Source organism: Arvicola amphibius, chromosome 4, assembly GCF_903992535.2.
Source record: "Arvicola amphibius chromosome 4, mArvAmp1.2, whole genome shotgun sequence".
Lineage (NCBI taxonomy): Eukaryota > Metazoa > Chordata > Mammalia > Rodentia > Cricetidae > Arvicola > Arvicola amphibius.
The window spans coordinates 48,838,996-48,855,797 of NC_052050.1; the positions used below are offsets into that span (position 1 = coordinate 48,838,996).

General features: G+C 50.5%; 1 protein-coding gene across 1 annotated transcript in view; it reads left to right on the forward strand.

The window, feature by feature from the left end:
• The window catches only part of Pitpnm3 (PITPNM family member 3), a 67,393-nt gene that overhangs the window by 22,923 nt on the left and 27,668 nt on the right, over nucleotides 1-16,802 (forward strand). Inside the window, exon 4 of the mRNA XM_042054879.1 lies at nucleotides 3,218-3,265. Coding sequence (XP_041910813.1) covers nucleotides 3,218-3,265 — 48 coding nt within the window. The remainder of the gene's footprint in view (nucleotides 1-3,217; nucleotides 3,266-16,802) is intronic.

The following is a 16,802-nucleotide window of genomic DNA, read 5'->3' on the forward strand; positions in this document are numbered from 1 at the left end:
GCCTCAACACCCCTTGCTAAGAGTCCCCTCTCTGCTCTCTTCCCAACCACCCTCAGCCTCTCTGCCTCAAAGATCTTCCCCTCACCACCTGAGCCCTCCCAAGAGGCCACAGCCTAGAGATTACAAGAGGCAGAGGCAGGGTAATGGGAAGACGTCCTCATCATGGCCAAATGATGGAGCCCACTGAGTCTCCATCTTTCTATCTGTGAAGGGCACCTGTTTTGCATAGGTGGAAGGCAGAGCTATTTCAGGTGTGGAAAGCACGGGGCAGGATGTAAAATACCTGCACTCCTAGGAATAGCCTGCTGAGTGTACACAGCAGTAGCCATGCTCCTGGATAGCTGTGAGATCTCTGGGCTTGTCTCTGATCTCCTTCCTAACACTCCCTTCTCCAAATCTATCAGCATCCTATGTGCCATTATCTCAAATTCACGGGCCTCCTGGCTTCCCCCACTCTCTACATCTCAGCTTCTCCAGCAGACCCTCAGGCCCTTTGGCCACTTCTCCATCAGATAATCTTGCTGGTGAAAATCCTGCCACAGTTCAAAGCTGTCCTTGCTTTGTGGTCAGGAGAACACCAAATGGGACGAGCAGCTCATAAAGGGTCTAGGTGTGGAACTTCTGTTGCCTGCGGGGAGGACCCAGAGATGGTGAACCAGAACGGTCTCCCTTTGCTGGTTGGTGCATAAGAAATGCCAGGGCATTGCTTATTATAGTCAGGGATGTAACCAGTGCTCCAAAAAGCCCTTGGTTTGGGCTTTACTGTTCCCAGTTTTGAATTATTTTATCTCTGATTTTGTGGTTTGTGAGTGAAGTCTGCGGGTCATGTGCCCCAGGCTGAGGCTTTGTTGCATGTGACCCTGTGCTGCAGCACCTCGAGACCTCCCAAGATGCGTGCTTGGCCTTTCTCAGTTCCATCTGGCTGTCCCACCTTTTCCCTCCCTCCAACAGGAACCTGGGCTCAAGCAGGGTAAAGGACAGGTGCTTCAACCTGCTATGTCTCCCTAGGCTGGCGGTGTCACAGTGTATTCTGAGTGTAACTCGGAGGGATCAAACTATTACCCATCCTATCAGGAACACAGGAAGCAAGTGTTCCCTTGCTAGAGGGTGCGAACAGCTCACCCTAGGTGGGGACAAGAGGTACACAGGAGGCCAGGTGTATCACTCCACTCCCCAGCTGGCCATTATGCACAGTGGCTGGCAGAGGCTGGCAATGGAGGGCTTGGGAGATGGTGGGCTCCCAGTGTGTGTATTCTATGTCAGGAAGTGGGGGTTCCAGGCCACTGAGAGTCACTGCCGTTCTGACAAGGAACTCTGAGTACACAGGAGCATATACTGGTATTCGGCAGACCCAGGCTGTGAGTCTTCAGAACAAAGTCGGCACCTTTGCTGCTCTTCCTGCTATCTTGGTAGAGACATTGCTGTTCCTTTTGCCTAGAACCCAGCTAATTATGTAGCTGTTTCTGGGTCCAATCGAAGCGGCAAGAGCTTTGGGAGCTATTGTAAATCGTTGCTGCACCAGAGCTTGGCTTTCTTGCTTATTATATTCATGTAAATGGGCTTCCTGCCCAGGGTCACCCACCCCCGCATCCTGCCTCTCCTGGACTTGGCATGCCTTGAGCATGGTGTTTGCTGACCATTTGTAACACCCTGCCTTCTTCTCGGAAGCTCAAATCATGGCTCTGCTGCAGGCTTCTCCCCCCCCCCCCGCCCCCGTCCCCCATCCATCATGGCTGACTGCATTCTCAGCACCATGCTCCATGCAGAGGTCTTCTTGTCTTGTACGCACTTTGCTCTTCGTCTCAGTATTGCCCACAGCACTTGGCACTGTAAGTGGGAAACAGAGAATGTGTGACCTCATTTCTGTGTTAGGGAAAGTGACTTTGTCCAGATGCACCTATGCTCTGTGGCCTCAGAGGATACCTAAGAGTGACACCTGTCATTGCTATCTGATGCTGGGTCTTCCCTGGTTTCCGTCTGCATCCAGGTTACTCTCATTCCTGGGATACAGTTTGTGGCCACTCCATCATGCTGGGTGGGGGCCACTCCATGAAGGCCCCATCCTCTCTTTCCCAACGGGACTGTCTTGGACACAGACTGTCCTGCTGCTGGGCCTGGGAAACGCTCTGAGCCATGCACACATTAGCCGTTGGCTCTGTCCATCTGGCTCCACCTTGTGTTGTGATGAGGGCAAATGATGACGTCTTGAGCCAGTTGTCACACGTAAATCAGAAAACAGAACAATGAGGGCGAGCTGGGCGTGGTGCAGCGTACTTTTGATCTCATCGTGAGCGAGGATAAGAGCAGACAGATCTCTGAGTTCGAGGCCAACCTGGGCCACAGAGTTCCAGGCCAGATAGGGCTGTCAATCTACAGTGAGACCCTGTCTCAGAAACAAACAACAGCAACAGAAAAGGGCAGTCCTAGTGAAGCAAGCCTTAGCTTCCTGCTGTGTTCTAAGAGCTCTAATTACTCACCGCACAAAGCCACTCTGAGCAAGGTACCAGCAGGACCCTCCATTGTAGAAAGGAGTCACAGTGGACCCTGGAGGTCTGGCTGGGAAGACGGGTATTTCCTGGATGACACTGGAGTCCTGAGGAAAGGGACAGGGCAGCCTCACATGGTCTAGGAGATCCTCGAGGTGACGTCCTGAAGTGTCCTGAGCCCTTCCGTTAGAGAACCAGGTTTTTTTTCAGACATTTTTTTTTCTCAAGCAACTCAGAGTTGTTTAGGAAGTCCTTAGCCATGGAGAATGTGAGGTGTCTGGGAAGTCTCCACAGAAGCCAGAGGCAGCAGGATGCACAAATCAGAAGCTGAGGACAGAGGTCTGGGCTTGGGAGAGGTTTAACTACTGCTGCTTGAATGCAGTACCCAGCTCAGACCCTCACAGGACAGGGTGATGGGGGGGGGGCAGCATCTGTCAGTGACTGCTTCATAAAGTAGGGGAAGGGAGGAGCCAGCAAAGATAACCCTGGGAAAGCTAAGGTCAAGGACATCACCAAGGAGCCATCCACACTCAGCATGATGTCACGTGGGGACTCAGGGCTGGGTTACACACAAAGGCCAAGGGCTGACTTTGATGTGGGTGGGGTACAGGGTGAGTGATGCCTCTGCCACCCTGGCTCTGGAGGGTAACCGTCAGCAGTTCCTCTGGGGAGTGCAGCATTGGGGCCTCAGAGCAGGGACCCCGCTGCTCATGTCCTTCTTGTTTCCACAGGAGAAGGGGCCACAGCGTGCACATCCAGCATCTTGCAGGAGAAGCAGCGTGAGTTACACCTGGTCCCCAGAGCCTTTCCTTCCATTCGAAGAGGGGTGTCCCTGGGCCCAGTCCCCTCTCAGGCTGAAAGCTCCAAGGGTGCAAGGACCTCTCCCATTTGGCTCCTGGGCAAGAGTAGAGAGCCTAGGGCCACTTGGTCTGAGTTTAGGTAGCTCTCCTGAGACCCTGGGGTTTCTAAACCATCCATGCTGGGCAGTTCTGGTGTCAGAACTAGAGCTAGGACATGAGGCTGATGACCCTGATAGGGGATCACGGAAAGTTTGGTGACTGTCCTCTTCTCGGGGATGGAGAGCAGGAGAGACTGGGGAGACAGCCTTCTTGAGCCTTTGTGGACATCAACGTTTGGATGCCAACTTCCTTGTGGTGACCAAGGTCAGAGTGAGTGAAGTTATTCAAGGCTGGGCTCCAGAGGATGGTCCCTTTTAAACACATTCTGCTTTCTAGATATTGTCATTGTGTGTGTGAGTGTTGGAACATGTGAGGTCAGAGGCCATCTTTCTGGACTTGGTTCTCTCCTTCCGTCATGGGTTCTGGGGATCAAACTCAGGTTCAGGCTGCACAGCAAATGCTTCTATCAGTGAGTCATCTCGCTGGCCCTGGACATGCTGCTCCTTCAAACCCCTCCATAGGATGGCGAACTCTTCAGTCAGGAGTCCTGGGACTGAGCTCTGGGGTTTCCTGTCCGTGTGTGTGTGTGTGTGTGTGTGTGTGTGTGTGTGTGTGTATGTGTGACAACAGCCTGTCTTGATTCTTTTTGCCTGTTTTCTTAGGAAGATGGCTAAGGGATTGGGTGTGCTAAAGTCACGCCAGCACACTGGTCACATGTCCCACCGACACACCAGGTGGATTTGGTGGGCAGCACCCGTGGCAGATCTTGTCTTCACTATGGGCAATATTGACTTCCACATGAGGCTGGGTTTGGGGCGAGGGCTCAGAACTCCCCTCATTTTCCTGCCTGCTGTTCTGCTTGTGGCTATAGCTTCGGGGAGGTTTCAACCCATTTTTCTTCCTAACTCCCCAGGCCCCAGTTTGAGGCCTTCCTTTAAGCCCTCCCCTCCTCAGCTGATCTTCTGTAGAGGGTATGTCAATATCAGCATCCACGATTCACGGTCCAGCCCAAACGGCTACGCTGGCCTCCAGCACAGCTTCCCTGGTCCCTGGTGTCTCAGAACACAAAGATAAGGACAGAGGGCTGATGGTCACGTGCCTCTGTCAGGAGCGGCCCTCAGGCTCCAACCTCCAGCATGAAGGCAAAGAGAAAGGACAGGGTGCCAGGAAAGGGGCGGTTAAAATTTTGCCTTATTTCATGGAGGTGACAATGGTGACACAGAGGCTAAAGCCACCAATGAAAAGAAATGATTACAGAATTTGCAAGAGCTGAGACACTACAATAGGAGAGAGGGAAGCCCTGACCCTGGCTGTAGCTTGTGTGCGTGTGTTGGGTGGGCACTGGCTCTGGCCCTGGCAGCAGCTTGTGTGTGTATGTTGGGCAGGTGGATGGATGTTCTTTGGAGGAGAAGGGCAGGGCAACAGCTTGGGACTCCTGGTTTGAATAATGACTGGGGATTTTAACTAGTTTGGTCCCTAGTTACCTGGCACCTGGCCCTGATTGCCTCAGGAGTGGTGGGTGAGTGTTAGCTACAATAGGCTGGGTGTGGATTGAGGTGTGGTTGGCTGGCTTTGAAAGGCTGTATTCATGGGCAAGTTTGTTTCTGTCAGAATTAGCCCATGTAGGATTACTGGTGTCTCATTTGACCAGGAAGTCCCCAACATGTTGAACCATCAAGAAGTAAAATATATATATATATATAAATACACGAGGAAGGAAAAGCCCAGATCATCTATGCCGGGCTTCCTTCTTGTTTATTTCATATTTATTTTAGAGAAGAGTCTCACTATATAGCCCAAGCTGGCCTCAGACTTTCGGCAAGTCTTCCTGCCTCAGCCTCCCAAGTGCGGGGAGTTCAGTCCTGTACCATCGTGACTTGCTGCCTCTGTCTCTTTAGTAGTGACTCGGAGGTGAAAGCCAGCCACCTGCAACAGGCTTTGTCACCAGGAGGCCAGTCACAGCTCCCTTCCACGTGTTCCCACATACACAATTGAATTGACAGGATGCCTCATATCTCCTGTGACTCCCTGGGGAAAAAATTGCATTTCGGTAGTAGCAAAGTCTTTTTTATTTCATGATTATAGATTTTGGTCAAAATTATATTGCTGAGAGCTGTCATTGTCTCCTGCTCCTTGAGGATATTTTTATGAGGGAAAGAATAGCAGCTGATGTGCAAAAGAATTTTAGAGCCATCCCGTCTTTGTCTTGAAGGCTTCCCTGGCTGGCACTACCCAAGTCTGAGCCCAGTGTGTTCGGTTGGGAGGAAACTTACTCTATAACGTGCTTTGCTGTGAAGGCGAAAGTCTTTAGCTGAGACCAACGCTTTCCACATAACTCTACAATTATGTCCTGCCTATAATTTCAGGCATTAAAATCATTTTTCTTTTATGAAGTGATGGTGGTAATTGATGGTAATGTGTTTGTTTATTTCAAATCTGAAATAGGCAAAATAAAAGTTTGTGACCTGCATTTGGAAAGCTGTGTCAGGGTTCGTGTTGGGAATGTGCTTTTCCACTGGCAGTGCACATCTGTACATTTTACCTCAATTGACTTTTCTCACTGCGTGTTTGAACACTCTGAAAATAAGATAGTCCTCTGGGCGAGGAGCCCTGCCACCTGGGACTGACGCTGTGATGGCTGGTGTTTAAAGCTCTATCCAGTTACTGTGGCTCTTTGGGAAAGTGACTTAGCATCTCTGAGCCTCATTATATGTGGGAAGATGGCTGAACTCTCTGCTTTCCAGGTCAGCCGAGGGTATCAGGGTCTGTGGAGCAGATGCACAGGAAGGGTCTTTACCGTCCTCAATTATACCTTGGATTTCCATAAGCCCTCACAGCCAGAACTCCTGGGCCATATGTGAAGGTGTATCTTGTGGAGCTCATCCTATGGCCACCTGGCTTTCCCGTGATGTAAATAGCGTTTCTCCTTTGTTACGGTTCAGATATGAAGTGCCACCCCCTCTGACCGTTGGTGTTCGGCTGGAGGGTCTAGTCACTGAGAAGTGATGGGTTTATAATTTGATGTTGTTACTGGGAGATGACAGAAATTACTGGAGTCATAGTCTTGGAGGTTATGTCTTGTCCCTAGCTCTTTACTGTGCCCCTCCCTCTGCTTCCTGGCCACCTTGAGGTGAGCAGTTTTGCATCTTCATGTCTTTCTGCCCTGATGGTCTGCCTCGGTACATCACAGACATACCCAAGTCCCAGTAAACCCTGGAGCCTTCCCAGTGTTTCTCTGTGACATTTGGTCACACTGATAAAAAGCTAACTAACTGGTGGGAGGTTGCCAGGACCTCTGGTTAGCAGCTCTGGGACTTGTGTGCTCCTTGGACTCCCTGCTCCTTGGTAGTTTTCTCACGGTCCTGTATTTGTTTGCATTTGGACAGACGGCCTGGAAGTCCATGACCACTTGTGTTATTTAGAACCAGGTGGGGTGGGACGAAATGGGGGAGCGCTTAGGTTTGGCCTGGGGAGCAGGGGGCCTGGGCCATTTCTCCCAGCTTGCCTTGCAGTCATGGCCAGGACTGGGGCCCAGTCCTCTGTTCTGTTGGTTGATGGATGGAGTCCCTCTGGGTCTGTTATTCTAGGTGTCTCTGCTGTTGCCTCTTTGTCTCCTGGTTTCCTTTGTCCATGTCTCTTTGCATTTCTGCCTGTCACTGCTCACTGATCACAGGGACATTTTCAGATGCTTCCCTTGTGCCTGAGTGAGCCCTCATGTGGATGTGGGTCCCAAGAGACTGAAGCTCACTGCTCTGTTCTTCCCTTCAGAGAGAAAAGCCTCATTTTCCACAAATCCGAATTTCAAACCTGGGCTCCTTCTAGACAGCACCCCCACCATCTTCACAGCCACCTTGACAAATGGGCCCCCAGGACAGCACACTGCCTCCAGCAGAAAGAACTCAGGCTCACCTCCTTTTCTTAGCTACCATCCCTAATTTATAGGAATCCCATGCTTCTCTTGCTAACCTGCCCTGGCTTCTTACACTGACCTCCATGCCTCCAGTGTCCGCCATTCTTGTCCTTACGAGTGGCAGGGAGGTCTTTGCAGGAAATCTGGACTTTCTAGACCTGCTTGCCTCACTTGCTCACTGCCCAGCACTCCCTGACTCCACCCACCTTCCCCTTCCATCAGTGTTTCCTTGTCGTTTGGATGTCAATCTTCTGTGTCCTTTCTAGAAACCATCTGTGCACACACACTTCTCGTAGAATAGTGGGTAGGTCTGAGATCCAGCTCACCCCGGCATCCCAGTGGAGGGACAGCAGATGGCAGGAAAGACACAGGTCCCAGGGGACCCCCTCATTTCCCGCTTCATGACTGCAGACACTGGATGGCATGCTCTGTGGAGGGAGCTGTTCTGTCCTTGTGAGCTTCCTGCATTGTCTACGGGGATGTAAGTCTGCTGCCTCTCCTCACATCCTACACAGGTGTCATGGGGCGGATATGAGACCTACTCCCCACAGGCCTCCCCTGTCACTCTGGCTCAGTAGGTGCTAGGTGTGTTGGGAACGGCCCAGGCTTTCCCCTCTGATACCCATTAGACCTGGAGCTTGGAAGGACTGAAACCATGATTTCAGGATCACAGTGTGAAAACAAAGATGGCCAGGAGCAGATGGCTTCTAAGCAAAGCAATCATTCTGCTCTCTCCACTCCACCAACCACAGAACTTGACCAAGCCTGACCAATGTGGATCTAAGGTTTCTCCTGTCTTGAAGCGTTTTTCTTCCCAGTTGCCCCAGGTTCCCCGGGGAAGGACTCCGTCCATTCTGTCACACAGGGACTTTCTGAAGGACCAACTTCATTACCACTCGTCATCCAGACTGTGCATATAGGTCAGGGACATGGAAGGACGCCTGAAGCTCCCTCTTCATGGAAAAAGTTCACCTCCTGTGGCCCTCAGGGTCAGGCCTGGCCCACATGGCATACAACAAGAACTGAGACATGCTGGCTATCAACTAGCTTTCCCAAGGGCCAGTGCCGGCATCAGCTACATCTGTCCCAGGTGTGGGCAGCTAACCACAGCCATGTTTGTAGATCAGAGTGGGGTGCTCAATGGGAATCTAATTCCCTCTAGTTCCCAGACCAGAACCTGGCAGTGGCCAATACTAGGCTCCAGTTTTCTGGTCCCAGGCTGACTCTGCATCTTCATCCTTATCCCAGCCTCTCTGTTAGAGGCAGATGTATCTAGGAGCTGAGTCCAGATTCCAGCCCCTAGCTCTAGTCTGAGGATGGGTCCTCAGCTCAGATGGAGATGATGAGGGCATCTCGGCATCACCCTCCCCACTGGACAAGGCTGATGTCATACCCCATTGTCTAGGCTCAAAAACCAGAGGACAGTCTCCTTCCCTACAAACCCTCAGATCATAGTCCACCTGGGATGACCCCCAGGCACGGTGTACCGAGCCCCTTGCCCACAGCTGGCCTCCCCTCCTCCGCCTGGTAACTGGTATCTTTTCCTGGCCTGTGTGGGCAGCTTGCTGAGCACAGCTGCAGACAGGCTATATTTAGCCAGCTTTAATGAGCTCAGGGTGGCAGACGTCCGCCTTGGGAGCACTTTTTCTTGCATGTGTGCGTATGTTTGGGCCTGGCACGCTTCCTTCCTTTGTGCGCGTGCACGAATGGAGTGTCCCCTCACCTGTGGTTGTGCACTAATATGTGGTGTGTTCATTTACCTGGGACTAGTGTGTGCGGTGTGCACAGATGTAAGCCTCTCTGCACAGAATCTCTTGTGTTGGGGTTGTGTACAGTTCTGATGCTTGTGGTGCAGAATGAGAACAAATCATTAGTCCATTCGCTTGTTTGTTGAAAAAAATATTTAATGAACACCTTTATTAGCCAGGGCCATGATAGTCTCTGGGGATAAAACAGAGCACAGCCAAATGAACACAGTCTATCTTTTAAAGGTTTTATAGCCTGGGAGCTGGAGGAAGAGTCCTCAAATAACTATAAAGCTATAATTGTGGGCTGAAGAGATAGATGGCTCAGCAGATAACGGTGCTTGCTGCCAAGGCTGACAATCTAAGTTTTCCCTGGAACCAGCATGATAGAAGGGAATCAGTTCCCACAAGTTGTCTTCTGTTCTCCACATGTGTGCCATGGCACATGAGTACTGGTATTTGCCTGCTTGTCCATGCTCGTGCAATGCACACACACACTCACACACACACACATGCACACACATGCGCACGCACACACACACGCACTCGTGCATGCACACACACAGTGGTAAGGATTTCTGAGCTAGATAGTTGACTTAGCAGTTAAGAGGACTGGCTGTTCTTCCAGAGGACCCAGGTTCAATTCCCAGCACCCACATAGAAGCTTAACAACCATTTTTAACTTCAGTTCCCGGGGATCCAACATCCTCTTCTGGCCTCCATGGGTACCAGGCGTACATGCAGTGGTACACAGACACACATGCAGGCAGAATACCTACACTCATAAAATACAAAAGTTAAAGACAATTGTAAATACTTGTTGTCCCAGGAAAGAGATCCATGTTGCTTTGTGGGTGGAAAGGTAGACCCCCTCTCTAGGAGAAAGGAACATGGATGCTTCTGTAAGAAATGGGGACACATGAACAGTATTCAAAAGTCCAGACATAAGAAGTAGAGGTCCAGAGCCCTGTGGTGAGAGGGAAGAGGGGGTGTTTGCCAACTGTCTGAAAGGCAGAAGTGGCTGAGTTTGGAAAGAATGAGGGACCAGAGGTAGAGGTAGGCAGAGTGGTGGCGTGGGCGGGGGGGGGGGGGGGGGGGGAGGGGGGGCAAGGCAGACTATGGTTGCTAAAGAGGTGTGGAGCAAGGGGAAAGGTGAGACTAGAGGGTATGGTGATTCACAGCCCTAGGCTGTAGCCTGGATCTCAGGCAGAGGCCCGGTAGAGGGAAGGCTCATAAACCACATGGCAGGAGGAGAGCCTTGCAGAGGGATGCGATTCACGGATGACTCAGTTGGCATTCATGGGGGCAGCTTCCTGGAGAGTGCCTGACAGAGGGAGCATGGCTCTTCTCAGTTCTCCTATAGCTCTTCCTATGGCTCAACCTTACCAGAGGCCATGGAGCCCCCACTTTAGGGGCAGGGCTTAGGATGTGTGGCCGGTGGGAATGGGGGCAGGCACTGGAGGCCACTCAGTGTAGACCACGGACTTGATGTCAAGGAACTGCACTGTCCTCTGTTTCTCAGAAAGCCAGTGTGGCTTTGGCCTTGGGTCCCACCCGGTTGAGCAGATGAAGGATCCCTCTGGTGAGTGCACAGGCATCTCCTTTCCTAATTTCCCTGAGACCCTGCATCTTCCCCAACATTGGTTGATGTCTGCACCCCTGTGCACACATGGGCAGAATCCCTGTGCCCACATTGGAGGGTACAGGGACTTTAAACCCAGTCCCTGGTCACCTATTTGTCTTCATCTGTAGCTCCTGGTGGATTCCTGGGTCTCCAGGTAACCAGGTCTTTGAGCTCCTCTCCCTCACGGGACTGTGAAGGGCCCAACCCAGGTCTTCGTCCTCCCCTCAACTGGGGTGGTGAAGCAGGAACCTTTTATTTTTAACTTGAAGGAATCTCTTGTGTCTTCAAATCCGCTCTTCCTGGTAACAAAGAGAAAACAAGAGCTGGGGAGCTTTGCCACAAACCTCGAGGCAAAGGAGTTGGAACAAGCAGAAAATATAAAGTCAAATCTCAGAAAGGGAAAAAAAAAATCACCTTGTTACATGCACTTTGAAAATATTCTTAGTTTTGATCTGTTTTTTTGAGTAGGCCGTGCGTGAACAAGGTAAAAGCTCAAAAGGCATGAAGGATGACGCATGCACCTCCTTCTCTCCCTCTCTGCACCCAGCTCAGCTCACCCAGCCCTTCTTCCCAGAAGTGGAGAGGATGACAAGTATCTCATGTCCCACTCCAGACTCTGAAAACATGAACATATCCATAAATATTCACTTCCATATATATTTTTATATGTACCCCACACAGATGGGAGTGCGCTGTGTGCTCCGTTTCCCTCCTTGCCTTCTGTGGATAATATACCACGGTTCTCCTCTCTCAGAACAGCTACAATGTTCAGGTTCATTGATCTTGGCCTTGAGTGTGTGCTGGATCTCTGTGAAGCATTTTATTTAGCTTGTCCCTTATAGGTTGCCTCTCATCATTCAGTATTGTAAACAACATAGCAGTGGTTAATGGGGGTACATGTAACATGTTCATCACATGGACTTGGCATTGCTGGGTCATCGGAGGCGTTTTGTGTTTTGAATGGCATTGCCAGATGGCCCTCCAGAGACGCTGTATTGATTTTTATTCTCAGATAACCTGTTTTCTTACAGGGTGTTGACAGTGGCTGATCTGCAAAACAAAGGCAAGGAATTGTGGGTTATTTCAGTAAACTTTAGGGTTCTCAGCACCTTTTGTTGTGTGAGAGTTATTTCCTGTCCCTTGGCTGGGAGCCACTGTGTTTGCAAGGGGTGCTTAAGTCAGGGAGTGGGGGGCGAGGGGGGAAGTCACGCTGGATGAGGCTGCTATGTTCCATTGTGAGAGTGTGTACTTCCAGGCAGGCAAGCCCGGGCCTGACTAGACAGGAAATCCTAACAGAGTCAGGCCCCACTGTCCCATCAAGCTCCTGTGCCCCATTTTTAAGGGCCTGCCTGCTTTCCCTCCTAGCCTTGGCTCTTGTGAGGGGTCAGAGCTGTGGTGCAGGAGGCATCTGGGGACTGAAGAGATCACCCCTTTCCTCCTCAACTCCCTGACTTAGGAAGTAAGAAGTCTGACCCGTGACCTGAGTTCAGATCCTCTCAGGTGTTATCAGTTAGCTTTTCCCACACTGTGACAAAAATACCTGTTAGGAACTTAAAGGAGAAAGGTTGGGGTTCTTTTGACTCAGAGCTTAAGTTCTTCATGTGGTGAAGACCTGGGCATGAAGCCTGTGGTGGAGTGGTTCATTTGTGCCTTGATGGAACAGGGAACAGGGGTGGCTATAGCCTTCAAAGGCTTGCTCTTTAGAGCCCGCTCGCTGTCTGCCACCTAGATGTCATGTCCACAACCTCCCCAGAACAATACCACCAGCTCGGGACCGGTTGTTCAGAAACTTAGGCCCACGAGGGATGTTCTACACTGAGACCGTCCACTTCCATGCAGAGAAGAGTCCCTTAGTCCTTCTGAGTCTTGGTGAGTCTCTGTGAGATGTTTAGGCTATCCTGGCTTCTCAGGGGAACGTGAAGACTGCCTGAGACATGGGATGAGGACTGCACACTGGAGACCCAGATGAAGGGACCTGTGTCCAGTACAGAGGGCTCAGTGGGGACACCAGGCTTGGGGATGTCACACCCTCCCGGCAAACTCACCTGGCCTGATTCAAGATGGTGGCTTTCTAGCCCTGAAATGGGTTCCCTTAGCTGAGTTACTTCTCCAAGACGTTCCCATGCTCATTTAGGGTGCCCAACAGTATGTTCTGAATAGGTAAGGGCTAAGGCCCAGACCCTAACAAGGGTCAAGTGTCAAGGGCCATGAGGCAAGCTTTCATTTGGCTAGTACCTCTTTAAAGACACTGGTTTACTGCATACACACCTCTGCCTGTTAGCTAGGCAGAGCCAGGTGAATATGATTGGATTTTGACCTTGAGAGGGTTAAGAAGGCACCTGAGGGAATCTCAGTTTCTAGATCCCACTAACCCTGGGTGGAAATTCTATCCCAGCATCCCTGCCAAGTGTATATTGCATAGCTTGCTTGCATGACATCAGTAAAAGAGAATTCCCTGCCTGCAGGCCAGAACAGGCCACTGTAGACAGCTGTAAATGCTTCCAAAGTATGCTCAACCATGACACGTTGTTGTCCTGTGCTCTACTTCCTAGGTTCAAGCATGGCTCAGCATGCATCTCTAACTGGGTCTGCAGTGTAGATCTGTGGTGTGGGTCTTCACTGTGAAGCTGTGGTGTGCAACCACAGTATGTATCTACTAAGTGATCTGTAGTATGGACCTGTGGTGTGGATCTTCAGCATGTATCCACAGAGTCAGTAGGTCTATGGTGGGGAATCCATGGCGTGGCTCTGCGGTGTGTATCTGCAGCATTAGTTAGTGTTGTGAATCTACTGTGGGAATCAGCTTGGATTTTCAGAGTGAATCTTCAGAGTGGATCTTTAGTGTGGATCTGCAGCCTGGGCATACAGTGTGGATCCGCAGCCTGGGCATACAGTGTGGATCTGCAGCCTGGGCATGCAGTGTGGATTTGCAGCCTGGATCTGCAGCCTGGGCATGCAGGGTGGATCTGCAGGTTCACTTGGTTGACTCTTCTCCAGGCTGGCCCTAAACTTTCTACAGTGTTCCTGCCAAATTATCAGGCTCCGGGTATGCCCTCAAAGTGGTCTGAAGTCCTCACTTTGAACTGTAATCCTGGTTTGGGCAATCTCATTTTGCAGCTCTGGATCATGTTAAGTAGATTTGGTCATATGATCTAGATAAGTTTTAGGCATGTGACTCTGACTTGGTCATATGACTTGACTTTGTTCATGTGATCTTCCAAGCTTGAGATCCTTGTAGCCTGGTGCTGGATTTTCTGGGTGTTTTCAGCTCTGACCCGAGTTGGGTAATAGATAACCAGCAGAGCAGAAATCAGAAATAAATACTGAGTTATGTGTTAAAACCAAATACAAGTTGTAAGTTTGTGACCAGCTTGTAATTGTTCTTAGTGTAAATATGACAACACATGCTTATAGAGCCCACTTAATGTACATCTTCATAAATACTTTGAGACTAAAATAAACATGAGCCAACTAAAGAAATAGTAGGACATAAAGACAGGTGGAGAATAGGGGAGACCGACCTTGGTCCCAGTGGGACAAAAAATGACATTTCGATGATTTCCTTGGACTACAAGGCTCAAGAGCCCTGTCCCACCCCTTCCACCTGCCTAGAAGGTTGTTTCCCAAGGCTGGGTGCTAGGGCACCTTCAGGGGAGGGTGACCTGGTGCCTGATTGATGATTTAAGCCAGGAGCTTTCAAGTCCAGCCCGAGGAGCCTTCTGGGACTGCCTAGCAGCAAGGCTGGACTAGAGTCAGGAAGTAGGCCCAAGTTGGTCAACTTTCTGCTCCCCTCCAACACTCAATACAATTAGCTTTAAAGAGAAATAGACTGAACACTCAATGGGATTCAGCTGGCTCCCTTTCATCTTTCAAGTAGCCCTCGGGGAAAGGTTCATTGGATAGGAAATTTCTCGGTTTAATAAGAGCCCAGGAACTTTCTGGAAAAGGCGGGTTTTTTTGTTTTTTGTTTTTTTTGGGGTTTTTTTTTTGTTGTTTTGTTTTTGTTTTTTTTCCCTGCTTCTTGCCATCCTGTCTGAATTCTGCTATTGAAGATCAATCCCCCCACCTATTATTTTGGCTCAGAGTTTCAAGGGTGTCAGTCAATGGTTGCTTGGAGTCTGGGTGGCACAGTATACCTTGCTGAGAACATGTAGGGGAGGAAGTTGTTCACCTCCTGCTTGCCAGGAAGCAAAAGGAGAGAAAGGAAGGGCCTGGGAGCCCTAGAGACACTTCAAGTCTACACCCCTTCCTCACACCAGGCCTCATTTTCCAATAGAACTGCAGTTTGGGGACCAAGCCTTCCACACATGGGCACCAGTGGGACATTCAAACTCTAGTATGGAGCAAGAGGGCAAAGTCACCAGGTGCTGCAAAGCAATGCTTCCGCCTATCTGCGTATTCTGTCTTGCATACATTTAGGTCTCTTTCAGGACAAGGCTACATGGTCCTAGGCTGGGCCAGCTCCACTCAGTTCACTTCATGGGTTGCTGGTAGAGGTGACAGCCACTGCCAGGGGACTGGAGGCTGGAGAACGAAACCGAGTAGTGAGCAGTTGCTCCTGCTAGGTCCTGGCAATGGGTGGCAAGTGACTGGGGGCAGTTGGGCTCTTCTGCCAGGCTAGGGTGATGTTTTGCTTAGGGAACCAAGCACGTGGGTGCTGACCTTGGCTTTTGTCTCTGGAGCAGTATGGTGCATGGTAATTAGAAGGGATGATCAGGATTTGTGCTTTCCCAAGGCTGTGATTAAGCAAAAATAGCCTCTGTTCTTTAGCCGGCAGAAAGAAGCATGGTGAGCTGGGTGGGTCACCAATCCCAGGGCTGGGGCTGGCAGGGTGCTGGGAGCAGGCACTGTAGTAGCTGGCCTGCCTCAAAACCTGTCATAAAACACTGTCACAAAACCAGTTTACCTACCCTAAGTGAGCCCAGTAGGGACCCAGCCTGAACAGGGTCATGCAAATAGAGATGAACAGGTGGTGGAGAGAAACAGGTGGCTTGATGACCAAGTCCTGGGGCCCCTTGCAGGTGGCTTTCCACCACCCAGAATCCTTTGCTGGCCTCTCAGCACCAGAAAACCTGGTGAATCCTCCAGGTGTGGAACAATGGGCAGGTCAGGAGCAGCTAGCATTCCCAGAGCACCTTAGATCCTAGCTCCTCCCAGGACTTGCTCAGGGAATTCTGCCTCACCGAGGAAGAGGGGTTGTTCCCTGAACCTGGAGTCTCTGGGGCCCGAGCAGTTTGGAGAGGCTGTGTAACCGTGAGCACCTGGGATCATCACTTCTGAGCAGTTTTTATGAAAGGGCCAGACCCTGAAAGCTGATAATTTCTGCCTTTATGAGGCTCCTTGTTTGAAGGGAAATAAAGCAACCTTATAATAGCAGGTCACACCCCATTCAGCACGTGAGGTAACATCCTGGTCTAGGTAGATCTGAGCAGACTTTCCAGAAGGAGTGGCTACTGAGTAGGGTGTTGCAGAACACACATGCGTTTTCTAGTTTGCAAAGGGAAGAAAGGCTCATAGGCACACAGCCTGGCATAAACGAAAGTGAAGTGGAACAGAAGAGTTCTGTCTTGTGGGAGAATCAAACCCAGCGATCTTGATTGTTGTGTGAGGTTCATAAAAGAACTAGCCTTTGCTGAGTGTGGGGGTACCTGCCTATAATCTCAGTATGCAGAAGGCTGAGGCAGGAGGATTGCCAAGGATTGGAAGCCAGCCTAAGGTACATTGTAAGATCTAGTTTTGAAACAGCAGTGACAGCAACAATAACAACAATTCAAAGCCTTATGGGAAGGGTACATACATACATACATACATACAGACAGGCAGACAGAGCAGTCTTTAGGTCACTCTCCTGCTTGTTCACAGAAGCCTCTGCTAGCCTGTGGATGACTCTGGTCCTGGCAGGAAGTGCTCAAGGGACCAGTGTCTGCATCCACCAGGCAAGGTCTCCTGGCCTCTCTGTCAAACAGCACAACATCTATACCTCTGTGTCTCCAAGGAAGCAAGGTTCTATTCCCAAACTGCAAAAAGAATGAGATGCTTCCTTTCTGCTGGGGAGTGAGGCAGGGAGAAGCGATGCTGCAGATACTTCTATCCAGTTTCAGCATCATCTGTGGTCAAGATGCCTTGTGCATCCACCAA